The sequence below is a fragment of the Cynocephalus volans genome, chromosome 11 (assembly GCF_027409185.1).
Source record: "Cynocephalus volans isolate mCynVol1 chromosome 11, mCynVol1.pri, whole genome shotgun sequence".
NCBI lineage: Eukaryota > Metazoa > Chordata > Mammalia > Dermoptera > Cynocephalidae > Cynocephalus > Cynocephalus volans.
Window position 1 is genome coordinate 129,598,930 of NC_084470.1, and position 27,487 is coordinate 129,626,416.

The 27,487-nt window shown below is 34.3% G+C and overlaps 1 protein-coding gene across 3 annotated transcripts in view; it reads left to right on the plus strand.

The window, feature by feature from the left end:
* Positions 1-27,487, plus strand: part of KCNT2 (potassium sodium-activated channel subfamily T member 2) — a 388,988-nt gene that overhangs the window by 340,257 nt on the left and 21,244 nt on the right. For 2 of the 3 annotated variants that reach the window (XM_063114556.1, XM_063114557.1), the window contains 3 exons: positions 840-923; positions 1,831-1,959; positions 23,299-23,599. In XM_063114556.1, coding sequence (XP_062970626.1) covers positions 840-923; positions 1,831-1,959; positions 23,299-23,599 — 514 coding nt within the window. Of the gene's footprint in view, positions 1-839; positions 924-1,830; positions 1,960-10,930; positions 10,952-23,298; positions 23,600-27,487 lie in introns of all 3 variants that reach the window. The other variant, XM_063114558.1, reaches the window with a different exon arrangement.

The following is a 27,487-nucleotide window of genomic DNA, read 5'->3' on the forward strand; positions in this document are numbered from 1 at the left end:
CACTTACCCTTTCTGCTGATATTGCTCTATTATTTTGTATGTTACTGAAATGTATTCTATTCCATTTTAAAAATTCACCAGCTTTAACCGATCACTGTATTGTGACTTGTTTGAAAAACAGTTAATTTGCAGACATCAGAATTAGTAAAATCCAGAGAATAATTTTTCTTCAGGAGGGCTTTTGATAGGTTGCTAATGGTTCTTGAACTACTGGTAATGATTTTCAATCACATTTTCTTTAATTTTTTATTAGTAAAGTTGTCTATGTATCTGTAAAGACTGTGTTCTAGCTTTCAAACTTGTCAATATAAAAGATGTACTGTCACTTCAGGGAAATATGATGATTCAAATTTGTTTTAAAAGGCTACAATTATCATGGAATGGTGTGGAAAGAAAGTACATGCAAAAATAAGTGGTAAATGTGGTTTAGAAATCTATTTTATTAACATAGAGCTTAATCCTAAAAACAAAAAATGGTTGAAATATTTCATTACAAATTAATTTTATTCTTTCAAGTTCTTATGATATGTACCATTTTAATTCAGTTTGTATTTTTTACAAAAATATCTAAAAATTAATTTATCATGCCTAGTAGCACACATATAATGTAAGCATGTCAAGATATTTCTAGATAATAATTACTTCCATATTTCCTTACAAACAGCGTTAACTGTACAGGTTTATTTAGGTCACTGACAAGATAGTTTATTATTTCATTTTTACATAGATTTAATGATGTGTTATGAGAAATAACCTTTTAGAAGTATTTAGAAGTTCACACTCCTGGCTGTTCTAAGCATATCATACATATAAAAACACATACTTTGTTTATATTGCAGTCATTTGTGAAGGATTATATGATTTCTATCACCAGACTTCTGTTGGGACTGGACACTACACCAGGATCGGGGTTTCTTTGCTCTGTAAGTGAAAAATCAATGGAATGGAAGATTGTTTAGATAAAAAGTTCTGAAATTCATCTACCGTGTACTTTGGCTAAGTCTTCTATGTCATATATTATTTTTTCTATTATTTTTTCTAATGTGTATCCAAAGAGTTTCACCTGAGTTTTTTTAATTTCTTAAAGACTTTTTGAGGAAAACATATTATTTTAATAATCATATTAAATAATCATATTAAATACCCATTCTGTACAAAATTCAGAACAAGTTGTGGTTTGTTTGTTTATTTTTTCCTAGCTGGCAATTTGGGACTGATAGGTTTAGGCATAGGATGCCATACTTGGTAGGAAAACAGTGATCATACAGTTTAACCCCTTTGTTTTATAAATGAGTATACTATGATTTGCTAACAGTTCAGATTTACAAGCGGCAAAGAGGGATTAGAACTCAGGTTTCCTAACTCTTAGACCTGTGCTTATTCTACTACAGAATTTTCTCAGTATGGTGCTATTAGAACACTGAGTGAGACCAGTATTTTTTGTACTGGAGTGCCTTTTGTACTTAAAGTTTTGTAGCATCAGCAGACCCTGTCCACTAAGTTACTCCAGTTATTGCACCATTAAAAAAAGTCTCCATGTAGTTTACAACATCTCCCAGTCAATTACCAGTGCCCTATTGCCTACTGATATTGAATTAATGCAATGTCATACTGCCTCAAATTGAGTACTTGGATTTCTTATGTTTGGCTGAATCTCCAGGATAAGCTGAGATAGAGTACAATAAATAAAGTTAATATATAAACAGTTAATAAAATATTACTTTGAGATTTCAAAATATTAATAAATTCTGCCTTTTGCAAGTAAAAAATAACCACTGGGCTTAATATTTTTTAAACATCTAATATGTAAATAATTTATATCTGTTATAGATGAAAATCACTGAGGATGACTTATGGATCAGAACTTATGCTAGACTTTATCAGAAGTTGTGTTCTTCTACTGGAGATGTCCCCATTGGAATCTACAGGACTGAATCTCAGAAACTCACTACATCTGAGGTTTGGAAATACGAAAATATTCTTGTTTTGATGTTTAATCTGACGAATACAATCATTCATAAACTTGGAAATTGATTTCTGAAAAATGCCGTAGAAAGTGAAAAAGAAAGTTATCTGAATACGTAGAGTAAGTTCTCAAAAGCGAAAAACATCTCAATTATTTGTTTTAGTAAGCTATATCAGAATTTTACAAAATTTTGTCACTTAGGTGCTATTCTAGAGTTTATGGACTTTAGGCTCTGGATGCTTTTTGTAGTTCTAGGTTTAGCCATTTCTAGAAGATTGTCAGAAGCAAATTAATTCTAGGTAACTTTGTAGTTCTGACACATAAGTTCTCAAGGCAAGCAACCTGGAAGGAAGCAAAGTTAGTAAGTATTGAAATCCATATTCCCCAATCTCTAGATTGAAAGACACTCTAAAGCCAAAAGAAAGCTCCAGGAGTAATGCCACACCTTCTCAGAGGAAAGCTCGATAATTTTAGTAGCAAACTAGAGTCAATTAATATGGAGGGAGAATTTCTGGTGATTGTATGCAGCTGAAAACATATCCACCTTTTGATTTGGTCACCTCATGTGGTTCTAAGGAGTTTTTATATACTTGGTAAAAAGCATTATCTTTTAAATTAGACTTTTTATTAAATAAAGATTTTGGATAAAGACACTATTCTATCAATATCTATAAAATTATTTAATACAAATTATGGTTTATATTCTTGAAATATTTTTCTTCTATAAACACCTCAAAGTTATTATAAATTATAAAGAAATTTTGTTAGCCGTTTATGTGTTTGGTCTTATGCAAAATTACCTCAACTGTAAAGCTCAGATCACTCATATGCATTTCAGTAGTCAATATAATCATTAAACCAGGTTGTGATAAAAATCAGAAAATCCATGTACAGAAAAGATCTTTAGAAAGCATAAGATGAATCACATAGATTTTTAGATTGTTTTCTTGTTAAAATGTGTAGTTTGATTCTTCCGTAAGTGGATATTGAGGACAGCAGGAAATAGTTGAGTTTCTCTGAGGTATTTTTCTGAGGTGGTTTCCCTGTAGTTTTAGGATGTTAAACAAAGTTTTGTTACCATCTCTCCTGCTGAATATGAGTTTTCTTTGGTTGTGATTCCTTTGGTTCACACCACAAAGAGCAAGACCAAATCAGAGAAAATCTGGAATGAATGACTGGAGAAAAACATTCCAGACAGTTAAATATATACATAAGATGGTTTGGCTATTGGTGCCTAACATTTTAAGAATACTGTATCCAAAAAATTATTATTTGATTAAAAGTTAAGAAAAGACAAGCGCTTTCACACCTAAGCAATTAAGCATTATCTTAGTCTGTATGGGTTGCTATAACAAAATATCACAGACTGGGTGGCTTGCAAACAACAAATTGAATTCTCATGGTTCTCGGGGCTATGAAGTCCGAGATGAAGGTGCCAGCCGATCAGGCGTGTAGTGGGGGCCTGCTTCCTGGTTCTGAGCTGGCCACCTTCTCACTGCATCCTCACTGGGTGGAAGCGGGACGGAGCTCTCCACGACCTCTTACATAAGGACCCTTCATCTCCCAATCACCTCCTAAAAGCCCTACCTCCAAATACCATTATACTGGGAATTAAGTTTTTACATATGAAATTTGGGGGGACACAAACATTCAGTCTATACAAACCTTTTCTTTGACCATAATAAGTACAGAGAACATTTTCATACAACAGAGTATTGCTATGTTCTTTTCTTATATATATATGAGGTCTTTGTGAATTTGAACTTTGTAAATCCTGTTCTTGGTCAAGTCCATATCCATGTCAGTCATTTTGTATTATTAAAAGACTTTGTTGTGTGCTGTTTACATTGTTAAGTAGGGAAAGGATAACAGTATTTGTATTGTCATCAAAGAATATTTGACTACATGTTGCTTAATTCTTGCCCATCCCAAGTAAGGATCACCTCAGTAAAATGCTTATAATTTCCCAAACCTCTAGCTTATATAAAAACACTTATCATTGGGAAAATAAAAGGAAACTGAGTTAAATAAAGATGATACACCTTGTTTTCCTGTACTGAATTAAATTAATCTTTCATACATATATTTTATTTAAATTTTATATTTTGCCTAATGTAGAAAAAAATTAGGACAACAAATAATTAAAGATAAAAAAACAGGACCATCAAGCATTTTTACAACAAAATATAATAACGGGCAGAGAAATTAATGTTACTCTACATCTAACGCACACTGATCACTACAGTTGGGCCTGAATTCTACTTTTGTTTTCCTGGTAAATAAGGCAAAAATAGCACTATGCTGATTTTGTAATAATTATAGTCTGATACATGAAAGGGTACAAGTTTATCTTGCAAAAGATTTGTTTTTACTTATCACCTATTAAAGGAATGAGTATATTCTGTGTGTTCTTAATTAAGCGATTTTAGATAACATGATGAAAATATCTACCTTCAATCATAGTATTGCAAGATTTAAAAAAAATACCATTAAAGTGAATATCTCTTGGTTTAATCTTCTATTTGAAAAAAAAAAGGGGGGGCGGGGCTGGCCTGTCAGCCCAGTAGGTTAGAGTGTGGTGTTGTAACACCAAGGTCAAGGGTTTGGATCCCTGTAACAGGAAGCCTCCAAAAAAATAAAAATCAATTAAATCTTAACCCAATAGAGACACTGGGGTTTGGATAAAAAGGGAAACTTTTTTTCTGATTATATAAAAACACAAAATTAAAGCTTACTGAATATAATGACATGTAAGATTGGCTCACACATTCCACTATCTTTCTCAAATATCGGATGGCATAAAAGAACTAAAGTTCTGAAATTCATGTAACACATCATTATTCAAAATGCCAATTTTCTCTTACTCAAATTAAAGAAAGACACCAGATTTTAGGAGATGGAAACTTCATTTAATAGTTAGAATTGGAGACTGATATGTTCTTGCTTGACATCTGTCAGATCCCTATTCTCTCCAACAGTTCAAGAAGCTGTGCTACTGTCTCTCACCCCACACTGGAAAATGTTGGAGGTGTATTCAGTGGAGATGGTCTAAGGACTAGGGGACACTGGACACAATTGAGGGCCAGGTGTACCACACTGAATTCTGAGAGCTAAGTGCAAAGGTATATTCTATATACTGTACCTTTCAGCAGCAAATTGGAACAGTCTTCCACAGGGAATCTGATGAAGCCAAATAAAAAGGACTGAATATACAGATATGGGAGATTCTCTAGTTCAGTAATCCAATAAGTTCACCATGAAACTCACAATAAAAAGAATATCACCCCGAGCTTTCAATCTATGTCTCTTACCCTTAAATAAGAGAAGATAACTAAAAATTCCCTGCTGTCCCAAAATAGCTTCTAACATAGAAATGGAATATGAAGGTACTTCAAAAAGTTCATGGAAAGATTCATATTATCTTTTAATTCTATTTTTCCATGAACTTTATGGAGCACTCTCATGTAGATACCACAATAAACAAACAGGAAGAAAACGGACACATGAAAAAATGCTCAACATCACTCAGCATCTGGGAAATGCAAATCAAAACCACACTGAGATACCATCTCACCCCAGTTAGGATGGCTAAAATCCAAAAGACTGAGAGTGACAAATGCTGGTGAGGATGCAGAGAAAAAGGAACCCTCCTACACTGCTGGTGGGACTGCAAAATGGTGCAGCCTCTATGGAAAATGGTGTGGAGGCTCCTCAAACAGTTACAGATAGATCTACCATACGACCCAGCTATCCCACTGTTGGGAATATACCCAGAGGAATGGAAATCATCAAGTCGAAGGTATACCTGTTCCCCAATGTTCATCGCAGCACTCTTTACAATAGCCAAGAGTTGGAACCAGCCCAAATGTCCATCACTGGATGAGTGGATACGGAAAATGTGGTACATCTATACGATGGAATACTACTCTGCTATTAAAACAAAATGAAAAAAAAATGAAATACTACCATTAGCAGCAATATGGATGGACTTAAAGAAAAATATATTAAGTGAAATAAGCCAGGCAGAGAAAGAGAAATATGACATGTTCTCACTTATTTGTGGGAGCTAATAAAAATAAATAAGTAAATATACAAATGAACAGGGGTGGGGGGAAGAAGACACAACAATCACAACAATTCCTTGATCTTGTTAAGACAAGTGAACAGATACGATGTTGATGATGGGGGCAAGGGGGAGGAAAAGGAGGCACTGGCAAAGGAACACGAAAATTAACTATATTGTATATTGATAAATTAAAATAAAAATCAAATTAAATTAATTAAAAATAATTAAATTAAAAAACCCTGTAGGAAAGGTAGACCATTGAGGGAGAAGAGAATTTTAAAACATAAAGTAAAAACTTCTACTCCTAGGTACCTACCCAAAAGAATGAATGTATATTCACACAGAAACTTACACACAAATGTTCTTAGCAGCATTACTAATAATACCCCCAAATTGGAAGCAACCTAAATGTCCTTCAACTGGTGAACAGATGGACAATATTATTTAGCAACAGAAACAAACTACTTATGTGTGCTGCAACTTGGATGAATGTCAAAAAACATTATGTTAAATGAAAGAAGACAGATACAAGAGACCACATGTTGTATGATTCCATGTATGTGGAGTGCCCACACAAGGCAAATGTGTAGAGACAGAGAGGCCATTCGTGACTGCCTCTCCTTTAAGCAGGAGGAAGGTAGGGGGACGAGAACTAACAGTTACCAGGTACGATGGCACTTATTGGGGTGATGTAAATCATCTCAAACTGATTTATGGTGATGATTTGAAAGTCAACTAACTAAAATAATCTTAAATATAAAACTTGAAATGGGTAAATTATATGGTATATCAAATATGTATTAGCAATTTTATATATTGAAAAAGCTATAATTAATATTAAAAACATAAGATATTACAAAGATGAAAGATGAAAAGGAAAATATATTTCTAAAGGAACATTCAGGTAATTAAAAAGAACTCTTGGTAATTAAAAATATGATAGCAGAAGTGAACAAGTTTATACCACAGTTGAGGTATACCACACTGATAAATTAGAGCAAGAATTTAAAACATCAAAAATGGTAAAGAAAAGATAAAATTAGAGAACTAGTCTAGAAGGTCTAAGATCCAAATTGTTAAGATTTCCAGAAGAAAGAAATACAGAGAAATTTTTAAAAATCAGTGTAGTAATTCCAGAATAATCCCTGAAGAGAAGTGTGTTAGTTTCCAAATGGGAAGGGTAACCAAGTGCCCACAAAAAGGAATTAAAGTAGTCTCAGATGAAGGCATACAATTGTAAAAGGTCAGAACACAGAGGGAAAGGAGATCCTCTAAAATTCCAGAGAGTCGAAGCAAGAGGATGTGGAATAGGTCACATTCAACGTATCGTTTAGGGTTTCTCAGCAGCAACACCACAAGCTAGAAGGCAATGGAACGACGCCCCCAAGATTCTGAAGGAATGTTACTTTCAAACTAGAATTCTATACTCAGCCAAACTTGTGTCAGAGTAGAATAAATCATATTTCAAATATGCATATTCTCCAGAAATATCCTTCTCACACCTGCTTTCTAAGGATATTGCTCCCACCAAAATTAATGAGCAAACTAAGGAAGGAATCACAGTATTCAGGAAGCCAGAAATTTTATGGAACCCAAAAGAGTAAATGAGGCCCCCAGGAAGGTGATAAAAGGACCACTAGGCATATAGGGAAACCCAGAGCAGGCCGTAAGGCTTCAGAAAGACTTTTTTAGGAAGATGAATTCTATAGAATATCTCATGCATCACAATGTCTTTTTTTAAAAAAAAAAAAGATTAAATAATTCCCAAAGAGCTCGGGATGAATTATTGATAAGTATATATATAAGCAATTCATAAAATAAGACAATTATTAACTCTAGGAATATAAAATTACCATCAACAATAAAAAAAATGTGCAGGAAATAAATACTAACCGTATATCCTATATATCTCATCTGGGAATTCTACTTAGTCGTATTGTGTCCTGAATTTTGATCCAACTATTTTGAAATGATGGGTGATGGCAAAGGTAGTGGGTTATGTGGGAAAGACGATTAATTCCTCCTCTTCCAGAGTGAGAAGTCAATAGACAAAAGGAGAAACAAAAAATGTAGAAAAAACAAGCACGTTATAGAGAAACAGAGAGATAAAGACCAACATGTCCAACTAAAAGAGGCAAAAGCAAACATTTTCTGACTGTTCAAACTATGCATTTGTAACTAATAAAAACAAGCGATAGACCTATAGGCATAGAGTAGTGATATTAGACCCATTCATTTCTTCTTCAGTTTATATTTTTATGTGCTAAATTGCTTTCTGTTCTATGAAGAACTTTCATTAAATGTCAGAATTTCATACAAGGATAAAATAGAGATAAACTAATATAAAGACTCTAGGCTTTGCCTCCTTGTTGTTGTTTTTTTTTTATGAAGATTTAAAAAAAGATTTTAAAGGCCAATGCAGGTTTTTATGCCTCATCATTTTATAGTCTGTCTTCAGTATCATCCCATGTTCTGTGTAGAAAGAGTAAAATTCTATCACTGCTTTGGCTGTGAGGTAGGAGAAGCACTGAATACTCAAGCAGACGTCTTTCAAATGACAAATGAAAATGAGGAATATCCACAGTCAAAATCTACGTATGTATTTATTTATTTATATTTTTTGCAACTGGCCAGTATGGGGATCCAAATCCTTGAACTTGGTGTTATAACACTGTGCTCTAACCAACTGAGCAACCAGCCAGCCCCTGAATGTATAAAATTAGAAAATACCTGTAATACTATATCATTTTTTTCTGGTAGACTATAGATTGCTTGAAGGAGAAATCACACAAATGCAAGCACAGAGAGTAAAGTTGGGATGACACAGTGGCTGGAAAATCTATGCAAAGTAGAATAGAGCTAGATCTGCCCCTTTGTGGCTAGTTATATGCCACCATGCTGGCAGGACTTCTACTACTACTAGGTTTCTATCTAAGGGAGCTTTTACAAACATCAGATTCTCCTGGTTCAAACAACACGTACAAAAAGGACAAGGACTCATGTTCCTCTTGGGGGACAAAGAGGAACAGTATTTTCCTCCATAATCCTTTTTATTCAGTTTTGAAAAGCTCACTATGCTCATTTGGTGGCAAAAGTACATCTGAACTGTTGTGAGATTATAATTACTTACTTCACTTAAAATGAATATTTACACTTTTCATTGCAGAAATATTAATTTGTTTATTTTAAAATGCTACCCTGGTCCCATTGAGGTTTTTATCTACTATGTAGCATATGATATAGTATTATTTTTCTATAATCTAAAAAATTCTAAATTAATATAGAAAAGAAAGACTTTGGTTTAATCAGTTTTATGTTGCTTATAACTGAATACCTGAAACTGGATAATTTATAAGAAAACCAATGTATTTCTTACAGTTTTGGAGGCTAGGAAGTCCAAGGTCCAGGAGGCACATCTGGTGAGGGCCTTCTTAGGGGGATCTTTCTACAGAGTCCCATGGAGAAGCAGGGTATCACCTAGCAAGAGTACTTTTTAACCTGCTCACTTGCTCTTCTTATAATGCCACCAGTCCACACCCATTAGTCCATTAACCCATTCATGGGTGAATGGATTAATTCATTCATGAGAGCACAGTCCTCAAGATAAAATCATTTCCCAAAGGCCCCACTATAATGGGATACTGTAGTCGGATTCCTCCCCCCCTTAACATTGTTACAATGGGGATCAAGCCTCGATTAGTTTTAGGGGGACATTCAAACCATAGCAGACCTGCATTGCCTACAGTTTTCTATTGTACTGAAAATCCCATTCACTTGAAGTATTATACAACTAGTGAAAATTTTACTAAAAACTAGAATGAGATCATTTTAAAGTATATTAAAGTACCAACATCTTTTATAGTGTACACAATAAATTTGTGAAATATGGTATCCAGATTATTGTTCACGTTTATACTTAATAAATCCTGTAGCTTTCAAAATCGTGCATGTAGAATAATCACTGACTGTCCTATATGCCAACCATTAACTCTTTACTCCTAAAGTGAAAATTAGCATTTGAATATATTATTAAAAGAAAAGTTTACCTTTTACAAAATCTCACTAATAAAATTGTGTTAATAAAGCCTAGGATAGAATCGTTTTACCATGCTAGCTACCCGTTCCCTGTTGTTAGCCATCGGGCCAGGTCTTACAAATCTTGAGATAAATAGTTTCAAGGAGTCCATAATCAAATGTGTATCACGCATTTCTTATATTTGCAATAACAATTAGATAATAGTAGATAATGAATTAGACTTGAGTTATATTACACCAAAGAATATAATAGAAAATTTTACTTCTATCTTTTAAAAAATGAATAGAATATTATTCTTTAGAACTGAAGAAAAAGATAGCATGATTTTTATAACTAAATACTGAGGTATCACAAGTTGATTGGGCAGATCAATTTTTTGACTATATAGCCAATGTGAAATCTCAGAACATTCGTATCCACTTAATTACATTTATATGTAAGAGAGAAACCAATTATACTGTAAGATATATAAGCAAAAATAATAGTACAGATATTAATTCCAATAATTATTATTGAATGCCAATAATTATATTAAATGTTCTCTTATGAATATAGTAGCTTAATATTCTATGAATTATTTTATTTTCTTCTACTAGGGTCACTTTTTCTTTCTCTCAATCTTAGACAATTTTAGAAGAACAAAAAACAATCTAACAAGAACAAATCTTTGGCAATCTTTAGAAATAATAGCTTACTCTTTAATTTTGTTAAGAAGCCTTATGATAAGTAATAATGAGATTATAAGTGTTATGTGGGTATCTGTCACTTTCTTGTCCTTGCTACTGATTGTTTCATCTGTGAATTGTTTAGTCATTGTTTAAACTGTATTTCGTGTGTTTCCTTTTTCCTCCCTTTGTGTCAGTCTCGAGAAATAGCATCACAAGTAAGTATTTTCTGTTTGTCTCCCTTTCCTCAAATAACGTAATATATGAATTCAGAGCTATTTTTAAAAAGAATATTAAAGATCAAATTTAATATTTCAGATTTTAAGTAAAATAAATTAAACTTAAAGGCTTATAAATGCTTTATAAGTTTATAAGTTGCATGTTTATATTTTCCCAATAAGATTGCAAATGTATTTTATCTGTTTGTCTTCAAATCATGTTATATACTAATCCAACTTAAACTCTTTTTCAGCTTATCAGTATATCAAATCATAAATGCTTTAGTTAGCATCAAGAAATTAATGGACATTGCACATTTAAAAGTCTAAAACCTCAGTTATTTAGTTTAGTTTCTTTTTAATTCATTATTTGTACAGAAAGAATTGTGCTGCATAGTTAACAGATGTCCATTTTTCAAAATTTCAGGACTATTAGAAACTGGATTTAAAGCACAAGTTCATGCTTTGGAAAAAATACTAAGATCGGATTAAAAAATGCTAACAATTCTTTGCTGATATTTGCCATTGTAAAGATTAAGATTAAGGTGTATTTATGTTTTAACATTTTTGTACAAATTAAAATTAATAATGAAAGATATTTCAAGATGTAATTACAGTTTTTTAAGTGTTTTGGAATGCTAGTTTTCTTTTGCTTTTTAAATGCTTGAGATTAAACAGATTCTTCACCTACTGTACTGGAGAACCCTGATGGTATTCTTGGCACACGCACTGATCAGACACAAAGCTTGTGGGTTCCAGGCTGATATATTTCAGAAGGTGTTTTCCATAAATGAAGTACATAAGAATATTCTTAAGTATGTTCTAGTAATGAGAGTGCAAAATCTTCTCTCTAAGGTAATTTCAAGTATAAAGTTAATGGAGAAAGAGAATTAGAAAATAGTATGAATCTTTCTATGAACTTCTGAAGTACCCTCGTGTAACACATTACTGACTGTGGTCACCCTGCTGTGCATTAAGTCTCTAGAACTTATTCGTCTTATAACTGAACATTTTGCACCTTTGATCAACGTCTCCCCATTTTCCCCGACCCCTGAGCCCTGGTAACCCCCTTCTACTCTTTTTCTATGAATTTGACTCTTTTAGAGAAGGAAAATAGTATGATGAGAATGACAACATTATGCTTAGTGAAATAAGCCATGCCAGAGAGAGAAAAATACTATTCCTGTTTCAAATGAACAAATTAAGACAAGAACTCGACCAAGATCAAAAACTTAGGATGTTACAGGCCTGGGTTTAGAATTTATCACTATTTGATACCAGAGCCTCTGTAGCAATCTCTACCAATTTCTGACCACCTCTCTCTTTTCTGCCATCCGCTTAGATGTCCCCAAATGCTTTGCTGGAGAATTAACACGGGACTTGACATTGGGCCATGACCACGTGTTTACAAAAGCTATGTTTTTAGTTTTTTTTCCTCATCTTCTACACATTACCTCAAAATACTCATTGCTGCTTTCGGTTTCAGCAATTACCTAACTCTGTGTTGATGGATGGCAAATTTGTGTTTTCAGCACTAGATGGTCTAATTCCTTAACATGAAGAGCAAACTCGTGATCTTTGTTTGCAAGACCCTCTCCATCTATCATCTTCCAGAATGACAAATATTTATTAATGCTAAGCACCAAAGGGACGCATGTAGATGCTTACAATGCATCAGTAAACAAAAAATTTCTTAGAAAGCTGACATGAAAACTCTATGCTTATTCTGAGATTTAATTATCTCTTGCTAGATTTCATATATCAAAATTCTCTTCCTTCCAATAGCTTGCATAATGCAGCCAGATTAATGATTATTTTCTTTATTTTACTCACATGATGAAAAATCCATAGTGTATGCTCAATGCCGACTATTTCAAATCAAATTCCTTCTTGCTGGATTTTAAGCTACTCTATACTCGAGCCATTTTTTTTTTGATACTCTTTTCCTGTTCCTGGTACAAATCATTTTTCCAATTATTTTGCTTGACCAAGTGAGCACTGGGCTTGGAACCAGATGATCTGGATTTAAATCTTGGCTCCTCCTCTCACGTGCACACTTAGCTGGCTGTGAACTTGGGGACTCCTCAAAATGTAGCGGCATGAAGATTAAGTAGGGAACAATATTATCACTTCACAAGTTAGAAAAAAGACAGAAATGGGTAAAGTGAATTGTTCAGAGTTAATGGCAGGTAATTTTGTGGCAAAGTACTTAGAGTAACACAGATCTTATTTCATCATTCTTTACTGGTGCATCCTTTTTGAGTGGACGACACTGCCTCAGAAAATGTTCATGTCGATACACTAAAATTTATAAATAAAATTTATAAAGTAAGTATTCCTGTGCTTTAGAAAATACCTCATAATATCAGTTGAACATATATTCACTGATACGTTCACTAACCTCCAGTGCATTCTACTTCACACACACACGCGCGCGCACACATGCGCGCACACACACACACACACATGCGTGCGCGCGCACACATGCACACACACACACACTGAGTCTGAGCTCATCTGTAATTTTCCTTCACTTTCTCTCTTAGAAAGATTTTACTCTTAAATCTTTTTTCTTACCCTATTTATAATTCTTTTTCTAATATTTTCTACCTCTACTGATTCTTGATTTTGTTCATTCCCAACCCCAGGAAAGCATTTTTTACTTGCTTTATTTACTTATTTTAACTTAATAGAAATCTCACTGGCATACTTCTTAACAAGAGGCTGTTTAAGTGTATCCAATCTATTTGATTTAATTAAACTGCATAATGATGACTCTCTGTCCACTTAACTCCTTAAACTGCCTGGAGATCATTCTTCCACTTTGCACTGCCACGGTAAGTAAATTAAGCCTTTAGTCACAGCTCCTTGTCAAATGGCTACTAGAGTCTACAAAATGAGAACTAAAGTTGATCTGAGTCACCCAGGTCATCATAAGGGAGTGATAATCTATAAGCAACAGTACAGTTGGATCAATAGTACTGTTTTACGTAGCTTCTTTGCATAAGAATACGATCATTGTATCTACCAGGTCTTATATTACTGCGTCTGTTCTTTAATTAAGGCATTACACATAATTTAGAAGTTGTCTTTCCACAAGCTCATTCCACTCCTGCAGGTGGAATATGCTAGAGAACCCAAGTTTGGCTCTTTTCTGTACATACTATTTTCATTTTATCAAGTCAGCTTTGGTGGCCATGTAAAACTTGCAGGGTGCTGCTGCCATGACCCGAGGCATAAAGGGTCATTGACTGCAGAGTCCTGGGCTCAGGGCCTCTGGTTTCAGCAGAGCACAGGATGCAGCCAACAATTGCCACTCTAAAGGTGTGTGGCATGTGTACAGTTTCAGACACCGGAAGCCCATGGGCAACTTGGCCATCATGGGTGGTTAGGAATCTCCAGGAGGCGTTAGAGGAGGCCTCTACAGTGAAGCAGTGTCAGCCGGTGTGGGGGGTGGGGGTGGGGTTGAAGGCAACTAATGCGATTGCTTGTTGTGATGCAGTTTGGAGGGATTTTAAAGCCTTTTGTTTAAAGGAGTCTCATTCCATGTCGGCTGATTTGCAATTAAGATCACAGATATGCTTAAGCAAAATTTGAAATTTGTCAGAGAGGAATATGTTGCCTCCTGGACCCCAAAAGGCCTAAACATTGCCTTAACATTGTGGATACTGACAGCTCAATAATTGTTTCTTGACAGTGTCAAGGATGGAGCAGCCCTTGACTGATTAAATAATGCACAGAAATTTTACTAAGTTGGGGGGACTTGCACTTTGTGTAGAACAGTGGCCCATCTCCTCTTGTGAGCGCCTTTTTGAATGTTTGTACATCCTGAATGAGTGTGTCAAATGAAGCTCCTTGGAGGAGGATGGCATTAGTGTAACATCACACATGTGTTTCCAGAGGAAGATGCATGCAGTAAAAATCCTGCAAAGAGATTGTGCATGATAGCAGGACTGTTTAGTAACCTAGGTGTCCCTTCGAAGAAAAAGGGCAACTGTGGCTGAGGGGTTGTCACAATTGCCATTAGGCAGACATATTAGTCAAATCTATGACGGCAAAGTATTTACCAATTACTGATTGAATGGAGTCAGTTATCTAAATGAGCAATGGTGGCCTTAATATATGAAATCATAGTACTAGGTTTGGAGCAATCTACTACGGGGCTTCATTCATTCTTTACAGGTTTAAGAACAGGCCAAACTGAGCTATTAAGTGGAGAAGCAGTGGTGATTACCACCCTTTCTCTAAATAGTTCATATATAAATGGGTTTCAATACTTGGGGGACCTGTTGCAATTCTTGATGGCCTTATTAACTATTTATTTTGGAGAGACAGAAGATCCATGTGATCCTATTTTGTCAAGCTAATTGTAAATGCCGAAGACTTTACATTTAACTTAATTTAATTTATTATTCGTTGGATCAGAGCATCCATGATTATGATGGGATATTTTAGGACAATGGATGCTACGACCATGGCGAATTTAGGCAAGAAAATAACTCTTATAGTTAAGATGAGGCATATCTATTTATCCTCTATTTTATGTTTAATAATCTACTTGAGAGTAAAAGGGTACCTTAATTTTAGTGCAATCCCCCTTTTTCGGGTACTTTGTTTTAATTTGACGGAGTCTCCAGGGAAAACTGTAATTCAGTGCCAACTTTGATTAAGGTCCTGAGCGTTGGACAATTGGTACATCTCAGGAGATGTTAAAGTTAATTTGGAATTTATGTTGTAGGGCACAAAACCTATCTTTTTGCCTTAACACATTCTTTTAACGAACTAAGAATTTCCAGCTGGGACAAATTGTATTTGTTTAAGTTTTCTGCTTCCTCCTAAGTATCCAGTTTTGTTGTTGCTGCTGTTGCTGTTGGTGTCTTGTCTACTCTGCGCATATCTATGAGCTTCCTCTTCCAGAGACTCTCAAATCAGCAGCATGAGGGTGAGGGGCTCCCCGATGGTGGTGTTGCTTTATCAGAGTTTAAGTACCCCAGGCATAAGTTGGGGTTGAATGAACCGCTTGGCTGTGCCACAGGGGTTCGTGAGTGTTTTTCCTTGTAACTGTGGTGAACAGGATCTTTGTTATTACAGAGGCATACACAACAGCAGCAGCAAAAGCATTTTGTAGGGGCCGAATGAGCTATCTTGTTTTAGTAGTGGGAACCTCAGCATTCCACAGGGTCACTGCTCTTCGTCCACATTAGCAACCACCCAATGCACAGGGTATCAGTCTTTCCCTGAAACACAGTACAGAATGAGGGCCAACGCCTGGTTGAGACACAGAACCAATGGCCACAGAGTCGAAAGTATTCCCCTGAGCCTAATGTGAGTCATGTTTCTTAGTGGGTGCTAGCATGTGATTCAATATGAGACACACAGGTAGGTCTAGGCTGAGTCACCTGATAGGGGTCACTTTAAGGACAGCCCCAGTTCCAAACTCCTGTCCGTAAATGACATCATTAAAACTTCCAACTTAGATTGTTTAAATCTAAACAGAACCTTGGGAAGACTCAGCAGATGCAGCACAAAGTTGCACAGCTCAAAGTACTAATGTTCCAGCAGGTGGAAACACACTTTAAAAACATGCTTGCCTATAGTCAGCACAACCAGTTATCAGGCTAAAACATAAGAAGAAAGATCCCCAGAGGTGGTGTTCATTGCCTCAATACCCTGCTTGCTGAGCCAATTGCTGAGACCACCTTTCTGAGAGAGGATAAGTCCGCCACCACCCAAAATCTGGTGTTGAGATTAATTTTCACACATGCAGCAAGAGGGTGTGGGAAAGGGCTCTAACTAACTTAATGAGGCTCTCTGTGGAGAGTGGGGCAGGCTCCCAACCAAGTCAAAAAATGGATTGAAAGAGCAGAGAAAAGAACTGGTTTGACATTTACTGTGATTAGGAGTTGGGGCTGGAGTGAGAGATCCTGGATGGAGAGTGAGACTTCCCTGGTTTGAGTGGGGGGAACTCAGGCTTTCTTACCAGCTTGCCCAGATATGGAGTAGAAGGGAAAGGAAGAACGTCGGGGCTTGAGAGCTGTCAGCAGTCAAGCACCAAAAACCGAGTCAGACTATTTATTACAAAAAGAACATGACAGTCATGTTCAGGATATAAATGTCTTTATTACTTGAGTAGACAGGGGTATCATAAGTATGTGATAAAAATTAATGACATTATATACCATCTGTCATCTAATAATTTATGAATTACTTTACTAAATCTCCTAGTATGAGACAACAAACCAATCAGAATGAGGGCAGAGTTCCTTCTCAACTTGTTCTTATTAACACAGATGAATTATTCAAGTTCTAAGTGCAGACATCTACCATGTAGTTAGCTATTACATCCTATGAGTATTTGCAATCCTAAAGCAGGAAGAAAAAAGGAAGATCTTTCCGGGCTTGAAGCAGTAGGAAAGGCATCAGGAAATTAAAACCCTTGTAAATCATTTGTTTCTAAATGACAGCTTTGAAAGTTCGGAGGAAAAGACACCACCAGCATGAGAAAGAATACCAAGACAATAAATAAACTAAATTTCAACTCCTCAAAGACCCAGTGTAGGTAGAAAGTAGAGGTTTAAACATACACATGTACACACACACACATAGAGCAGGAAAGCAAAATCACCAAAGTGTGAATATGCAAGTTAATGTGTAAATTCAGAAAGAACAAATAATTAAAAAGGAGATGCAACTGGCTGGAAACACAAAAGTAACTATGTTTCATTTTCTTTTAGCGATAATAAACAAAGAGTAGGTAGGCACTGAGAGAGAGACAGAGAGAAAGAGAGAGAGGTGCTCTGTCAGACAGCAGTGGAAACCAGGACCATAAATTTGTGGATTATTTAACATTATCTCTTAATGGAGATCTTCAAATTTTTTTTAACTTGGACATAAAAATAAATTTTGACTTTGAAGTCATAGAATTAGAATGGTGAGGTAGTGGAGGCTCCACTTACTGTGAGCAAACCTTATATTTATAAAATTATAGATGGACCTGAATGACACCTAAGAGATCACATAGATGAAATATCTCAGTTTTAGATACGGAAAATAAAGTCAAGAGATTAATTTTCATTACGTCTCCACCCCGTTATTGGCTTTAAATTTCTTTAATGAAATGTAGCTTTAGAACCTATTTTAGAGTTTCATTACTACATTCTCATAAATTTGGGGTTTTCTTGTCCTGAAAACCAGGAAAAGTATTATTATTACTATTTTACAAGAATCTCAGTGATTTGCTAAAGGTCATGGAATATTCAACTGATGTTGTTGAATTTATAGCTTAGTTATTTGGTTCTAAACTCAGTATTTTTTAGACTATTAAATTGCTTATTTTGTAATTACCTCTTTGATTCTGAAAATTTGTTGAAATGCATCTGAATAAAATGTAACAGGCTATTTTTTTTTTATTTCCGCTTAGATCACTGACTATATGAACATTTTAAACTGGGATTTTGAAAATTAGTGAAAGCTCTTTCAATAGCTTTTTGTTTTTTGTTTTTAATAAAAATAAGTTTCCAGTGGACCCAGGGCCACTAGCCATGCTACCTATGGATTTATATTTAGGTGATCTTCCAAGTCTTCTTATAATTTAAACTTTCTTTAATAGAAAACATTAAATTTGAAATCTTTTATAAAATGTTAAACTAACATATCTTCAGTGATTTCATTTTCTTTTGTTTTCTTTAGCAACAATTCTGAATGTCTTCAGTCACAAATCAGATAGCACAGTTTAGAATACTGTGAAGTCTATAAAACTATACTTAAAGGAGTTAAAAATCCAGATTACAAACACTCACTTTCAAACTACTGGGTGAATTGATTTATTTTAAAATACCACTTTGTTCTAGAGATTGTTCAGTAAACTATAACATGAATAACTGTTCAATAAAAAATTGACAGGAAGTTGAATTGAGCCATTTTGGTGTGCGTGCATGTGTGCGTGCGTGTGTGTGTGTGTGTGTAGTGTGGAAGGAGTGTTTGATATATTTTGTGAATCTGAGAATTTCTACCTTTCTGAAAACAATAGCATAAGCTATTTTAGGGAAAAGAAATGTTCCCTCATTTACAAAATTTTCAATTATTGTTCATGTGAAGAGATATTTTTAGCCTTTTAAAAATCATTTTAAGTTTGATAAATATTTGAGAAATAACTTTTAGAAAATGACAATATTTTAAATTTGTGCAAAAATTGTTGGAGTAGTCATATACATTTTCATTTCCTTATTGTAATGTATATATATATACACACACACATATATATTTCCAGAGCATTTCATGTGAAATATGTAAATATCTTTTTTTATTCTCACAAACATTAGTGTTAAATCTTGATTTTTCAAGTTAACTATTAGGCTTCCAGCAATAAAAATACAAAAACGTCAGAATCATCTAGTTATTCATAGAAAGAGTAGAGAATAATTAATAGAAACAGTGCAAAGTAAAAGAAAAAAAATTCACTTTCACTTTAAAATTTTTCTTTAGCTTCACCAAACTTCAACCAATGCATCTTTGCCCCCAATAATTTGCTCCTAGCACCTTGATTTCTTTGGAAATAGTCACTGACAGAGAAAACTGCACCAAAAATATGAGTCATTTCCTCTCTTTTTCATACCCATTTTTCACTTTTACATTCAACTCAAAATTATTTCTTTTTCTTCTCTCTATTTATTGCCCTTTTATACAAGGTCAAAGGTCATAATATTAATTAATATTTATTGAATATTTTCCAAGACAGTCACCATATTGTGTGCTTTTCATGCATTATCTCTTCTATTTTCTCAGAATTAATAATATAATGACCATTATGCAAATAGGGAAATTGGAATGACCTTAAAGAGTTTAAATTATGTAACAAAGAATGCAAACATGGTAAGCAGTGGAACTGGTATTTAAACCCAGGTCTATCTGTTGGTGGAACTCTTGCTTTTAACTACACTATCACTACCACTCTAAGTTCAGGAAAAGTCCTTCAATGAAGGCATCACTGTGTATCCCAGCACTACATTATTTTCACTGGATTATGATGTCACATTCAAAACACAATAGAGTCACAGCCAAAATTAAAAATGACATCAGGAAAGTATATTTATAAGTGGACCACCTTTTAAAGCACATGTACATGTACACATGCACACATACACGGAGTACAGAAGGAATAGAATAACAAACATATATTACCAATATTATTGATGTTGTGGATATTAATTTTTGTTTGAATATAATAATAATAGTATTATTATCATGTGAAAGTTTGCAGTTGAAAAATGTTTTCTTTTTGTATTAATATGTCATATAAATTTTCACAATATTTTTGTGAGATAGTGTTGCTTTGCCTCACATGGAGTGATGGAGATGCAAAAAGGATTATTCAAAGCCCATTTTGTCTGAGCAATGAGAGACCCCAAAGAGGTTAATTTCCTGGAACCCTCAAGAGAGAGGCATTCCTCCTTTGGGAAATTAACCATGAACTGGGGTTCTCTCCCTGTATTTATTCTCCAGACCAAGAAGTTACAGAAAAAGAACATAACTGGAATTATGGCTAAGTATAGTTTAACAATAGAAGCTGGTAACATCAGTGAAATAACAAAGTGACATTCCATAATGCAATTTATAAAAGGTTAAGTCAATCCACCAAGAAAACTTATTCTTAGCAAATACTATCTTTCCCTACAGCAATCTCCTTAGCATATTTACATAATACTCAAGTAACTTTCTTAACATATCAATCAGTAGGTCAACCTGCTCCAAGGATGTCTGTCCTTGAGAGCCAGCAACTTTGCTGTGTTACAATTCTATATCCACAACAGAGACTACAGCCTGGGGAAAGTGTCCTGTTTTTTGCAAACTTAACATTTCTATATATAATTTTTAAAAGTTAGGTTATACCTGAAACTACAGAGCTTTGGAGGCTAGGCCCTGTAAAATACATTTGCTTTATAAATGTTAGTATACTCTATAAGATAGAAAATTGTTGTTGTTATTCTCATTTTTTAATAGGGGTTATGCAGTTTGCTGTAAGGAATGAACTTGGAGACGTCCGTAATAGCATGCACATTTGTGCATATTAGTATGTAAAAATTCAGTGTGCTTTTCATTATATTATGTTAGAGGGATGGGTGAAAGGCATGAAAATTCCAAACATATAAAGAACGATTTATTTGTTTTGGGTTTGAATTTCTTAAAATTAATCTCAAAGTTTTTCTCATTTTTTTCTCTAATTAAAGTGAATTTTACAAAGAGATGTTACTTATATTATGAAGTTATGGAAAAAAAGAACTTGAGATACTTTTGGATTTTTATGTATAAATCGTGATTTTTTCTTTTTGGGGAATTCAAAATTATGATAAATAGGGTGTTTAATATTGCTTAACTAATATATACACAGGCTTCAGTTCATGCTTTAGATGCATACTTTACATAATACCAGATATGCATGACTAAGGAAAAACATTCACAAAGACAAATAATGTTTTATCTCCTGCTTGGAAGAGAAGTGAGTCCCCACATTCCCTCTTAGAATATTTACTAGTCTGTGATTCCATGACTTGAATTGTAAGTGACATTACATGAACATAATATCTTGAGGATTTGGTCTAGCAAGTTTACTATTTCTACATATTTGTAGGAAATCAAACTATTGCTCATCAGGATTTATGACTGGAAAGACAGAGAGATCACTTCAAATAAACTTAAGATCATAATTAAGCTCTGCAAGCGTCTAAATATGAGTGAACTAACATTTTCATTTTTTGGTACAAAGTACACCTAAACTACTGAATAAAGATTGACATTCTTTACTGATAGTAGATATTACTCAAGATTTTATGTATTTTGCTTCCACAGAAAAGGATTTTCAGTATCTTATCAAGTAGGTGAGAACAGAGTAAGTTAAGACTTATAAAAAATGCCCATTATTGCAAAACCACAGTATTAAAAACTTTTAATGCTTCCAACTCATGTTCCAATAGATAAGATATGATTTCTAAAATTTTTAAGCAAATATTCTGTTACCATGAAGATATGAAGGTTGAATAAATTATTTTTGATGTTACTCTGGTACAGTACTATTTTGAAATAGAAATGTGGATGAATATTTGAATTTTTGGCTGAATTAAAGATGAGATAATTTCATAGCTTGCCACTGGGAATTGTCTGTAAGGCACTGACTGAGCCTCCATAATTTATATTCACTTTAAAGGATTTTATTGGATCTACTTCCTGACCTTTCTTACATTGGTAATTTAAATTCTATTACTTTGAAATTGGGCAATACATGCATGTTATAGCTAAAGTTCAAGCTTCCATTCATAGAAGGAGTGAAACACAGTTAGCAGATTCATGAATGCTACTTCTGTGTACCATAAAATTCAAGAAGTTGTCCATTTGCATGTGCATGTTTTTAGAAAGTAAGAGTTTCTGCTTTGATCAGCATTGCATTTCAGATGACTTCCTTGAATAAAAAGCAAAAGTTCTTAAACTTTTACTGAAGGTTTTTGCTGAAGCTTTTACTTACTAAGGACCTATAATCAAAGGAGAACTTCTTACTTTAAAAATCAGATTTAGTAAAGGAGTAAGTCAAAATAGACTGTGAGTTTGTTCATTGTTTTTCCCTCCTGTGGAAAATGGCCTGGTTTAAGTTCTAGTTGTGATTCTACAATACATTTCTGAAACATTAATATTTATAACATGCTTTCACTTAAAATACTTAGAACAGTTACTGAAATGTGTTTTAATATTTTAATAAGGAAAACATTTTGTGTGGTGTATGATAAATGCTTGGGTTAAAAAGTGATTTTTGCTTTCTTCTGAGGCATGTGAAAGAAGAAAAACTAATTCACATTTTATAAAGTTCCTTCCAGTACCATCTGTAGAAAGAGCATTAATTTAAAAACCTTTAAAATATATCAGCAATTCCAAAAATAAAACAATTTTTATAGTAGTCATTTAAATTGAATGTGAAATACTTGCAGTAGAAAAGTCTATTACATAGACTTTACTTGGATAAAGCTATAAAAAGCTAGTTTTTTGTATGTTTCAAACAACTGAATGCTAGTAGTCACGTACGATAAGAAAACCCTTATGCATAAAAAATTAAATCCTTTCATAAAAACTTTTGTTAGAAGATGAAGTTTCATTTCGTTTACATATAAGTTCAAGAAAATCTATTTTCTAATAGTATTTTAGTAACAGAAAATTAGAATCAAAGATTATGATTTTGCTCTTTCTGAGGAAACTCTCAAGAGAAGATATAACTATGCCAAGATACTGACTAATGAGTATTATTTCAACTGTAGGCCGTGATTATACCTAAGATGTCTAATTATCAATACCCATTTCCTTTAAAGTCTCAAATATCTATCAGTGTAGAAGAGTGGGAAGACACCAAAGACTCCAAAGAACCAGGGCACCACCGCAGCAACCACCGCAACTCGACCTCCAGCGACCAGTCGGACCACCCCTTGCTGCGGAGAAAGAGCATGCAGTGGGCCCGAAGACTGAGCAGAAAAGGTCCAAAACACTCTGGTAAAACAGCTGAAAAAATAACCCAGCAGCGACTGAACCTCTACAGGAGGTCAGAAAGACAAGAGCTTGCTGAACTTGTGAAAAATAGAATGAAACACTTGGGTCTTTCTACAGTGGGATATGGTATGCTCTTTAAAACTACTGTATATGTGGACTTGTGATTTCTTGCCAGTAGTTACATAGTTGGCTCTAATTTAGTAAAGAATTGCATTTTTGTTTCACAGGTCAATTTGTAGGCACTACTGACACGTATCTAATCTTCTACAGAAAGTTTAAATAATAATACAAATAAAATGCTAAAAATTTTAAGCATTTACTTAGTCCACTAGGCACTGTGCTGAACCCATTACATAACTTACCTCAATTTTAATTACACAAAAACTCTGAGCCAAACCCTCTGTTTCCATTTTATAGATGAAGAAACTTATAAGTTAAATAGCTTGCTAATTAGCTCATTAATAACCAAACTAGATTTACATCCAAGTCTGTCTGGCTCCAAAGTCTCCCTTACACACCCCCCCCACACACACACACCATAAATCTTATTCTAGGGCCTAGGATAAAATGAATTTGAGGCATTGGTAAGTAACTAACTGTAGCAGCCATCAATGAACCAAAATTTTCCAATAAAATTTGATTACTTTCTTGTGGTCCAGAAACAAAAAGTCTTCAAAAGCTTTACTCTTGAAGCTCAAATAATGCTTTATCTCATATAGTATGGATCTGTCTCAATAATTGTTAGGCTCCTATGTTGATCTGTGATTACCATGTAGACCATATAGACTCAACTTAAATAAATAATTCAAAGATAACTCTAAAATCTATCATTCATCACTGTGTGAATTTTATTTTAAAAAGAAATTTGGTCAACTCAAAAGAAAACCAAATGATAAAATAAGGTCTTTTGCTATATACACACCTATAATTTTGGTAAATCAGGACCTGAAACTGTGTCAGTATTATGCAGGTTAAGAGTAAAATAGAATGCATTTTATATTAACCACCATCTCATCTTTATTATTAAAGTCTCAACTTAAGACAGTGTTCACAAGGAGAAATTTTAACCATTAAATCAGAGTTCAAGAGAAGTCATCTGTGTTTCTTTGAACAAGAAAACAAAAAAACAAAGTTTACTATTACTCTGTGCCAGGTACTATGCTATATTTTCTCATTACTTCTCATAACCCTGATTAGATAGATGTCTCGTTCTACCCTTCATGAACTTGACTTTCAGAGGCTAAATATCTTCCTCCAGGACATATAGTTGAAATGTGTTGGAGTCAGGATTCCATTCATAATTGAAATTTATATGACTTATTTAAATGTAGTAGTCATTTGTGACCAGTAATTTTAATATAATCTCATTTAATGTACATTAAGAAGCAAATTAAAAGAAAAAAGATGCTCATTTTAGAAATTCATTAATAGCTCTCTGCCATTTAATGACATTGAGTATGATTATATTTTTATAAAATTATAGTCCTATATATGTGTACTTTTGTTAGTTATTATTCAGCTACTTTTTCTTTTAATGAAAACTTCTAGTAAATGATGGCTCATCCAAGTTGCAGTTGTTTTTCGTGAACGTTACGACCTTATTCTGTTCCTGTAAGCAGTGTGGCTGACAGTTTGAGTAACAATTTGAATCTTAAAGACATAAAAATGCATGAGTTGACTGCATGGGAGAACCATTAGAGAACATACTATGTTTTTGCTAATGAGAGCTCTATCAGGTACCTCGTTTATTTTTACTATAATTTGTTAATTAAATTTTCATACTCTTAGAAAAAGGAAAAACAGATTCTGTCCAGCTATTTTCCCTCTCTTTCCTTCTTTCTTTCTTTCTCTCTCCCTTCTGTCCATCTACCTTCCTCTACATCCATCAATTCATTCTAAAATATGTACTGGAGACCTCTAATAACATAGTGACTGTAACAACAGAATTCGGGATCTAATACATCACGGTCTTCTGGACTTCTCCATTTGTTCCTAACTCACAATAATTCATCCGCTCTCCAGGTATTACTGGGTTGCCTTCTCAGTGCCAGGCACTGTTATTCCAGGCAGTGGGAATAGCACAGTGACCTCTTCAGGCAAGACCTCTGCACTTATAGAACTCATAATTTAGTGCCAGCCAGTATATTTGTTGAATTATATTACCTCTCTGAGCCTATTTTCTTATCTGTGAATGGAAATAATAATACCTACATTGTAGGGCTATTGTGAGAGACAAATGGGATAATGAATGATAAAGTGGTTGGCCCAGAACTGGTGTTCAATTAATACCACAGGTATACTGTATATCTGTTTGGGTACTGTATGTGTATCTGTTCTTTATACATAAAAAAGTAACATTCTTTTTTTGCCCACCTCCAAAAAACCCAAAAATTTTGCATCATCGGGCATTATTATCTACACTGAGAATGAATGCTTTAAAGCAATTATTGTTTTGCATGTTAAGTGGTTTAACCATGAATCACAATCTGATTTTTTTCTAAGTAGGACTGGCTGCTTGGAGAGAATTAAACGAGATATGGAAACTAAAGGAGAGAGAAAGAGAAATGTTAAAAGATGACTCTTGAGGGCTCCAGCTTGAGCAACTGAGTATATGCTGGTGGCATTCACTAAGCTTAGAAGAAGACAAACACTTTGGGATGAAGATAATGAATTTAATTCACGTGTTTGGGCGACATCTAATGAGTGATGCTCTGTAGCAAGCTGGATTTCTTCCATATTGATGCCCAAGAAAAATAAATGTGTATATAGACTTGAGAGTCACCAGCATATAGATTTTAATTAATACTATAAAAGTAGATGAAATAACCCCTAAGTGAAGACTACAGGAGAACTCTAAAACACTGTTAAGGGAAGAAGTATTTAAAAAAAAAAAGTTTTAAGAGTCTAGAACTGAGTTGCCCCAAAGATGTGCCATACCACTAGAATATGCCATTAGTTGGTCACATGTTTCATCATGGCATCGATCCCCTATACTTTCGGAAGGTCGTGGGGCCTAGGTGGTCAGAGCCACCCCTCAGGCTGGTTACCTCCAGCCATAAGCAGTTTTGTTCCTCCAATATGCTGCACAAATATCATTTCCTGTGTGTTCCATCATGTGAAAAAATGTCGGGAAGTGATGGACTAGAGAAACAAAAAAACTAGAGAAACAGGAATGAATGATTAATAGTGCTGAATAGTATTAAAAGTATAGTGATATGTCTCAATGAATACAATATCAGTTGAATGATACGTGTAAAACCAGATCTGAGTTGCCTGAGGAGTGATATTAGGTGAGGATTTGGGTATGGTGGATTTAAATATATTCGTATTGACTATAAGTAACAGAAAAACCCAAAGCAGCCATGGTTTAAACAAGACTGAAGATTGTATGTGTCTTGAATATTAGGACTTTCAAGATAGTTTGTTCATAGTTGGTGGGACCCCACCCCAAGGAATTGGAAATTCAGTCTTCTACCTTGCCGCTTCCATTGCCAAAGTCTTATCATACAAGACGAAAGTTAGAACTCCTATCATTTTGTTCACCTTCCACACAGAGGAAAGAAGGAGGGACCAGAGAAGAAAGAACTGTCTCCACAATTAAAAGATATTACAAAGTAGTTGAACACACTATTTCCGCTGTATCCCATTGGCAAGGATGTATGGGTTTCTTTGGTGGTCCAGTATTAAGATATACAGAAGACAAGAAAAGTGGATACCAATTAACAACTAGAAGTCTCTGCCTCAGTAGACATTTTTTCAAGAAGTTTCATTGTGAAAAAGAGATGAGAAATATGGAGATAGCTGGAGGGAAGAGTCGAGAAGGAAGAGGAATTGTTTGTTTGTTTGTTTTGGAAAATCAGAGAAATATGAGCATGTTTAAATATTGAGATTGAGCTCTTAGTGAAGAAGTTAAAAAAATACAGGAACGGGAACACATTTGGAGTCCTTTGCTTAGATGCTTGGGAATAAGAAAAAGTTACGTTTTTAAATGCAGTAAACTTGGTAGGTATTTTG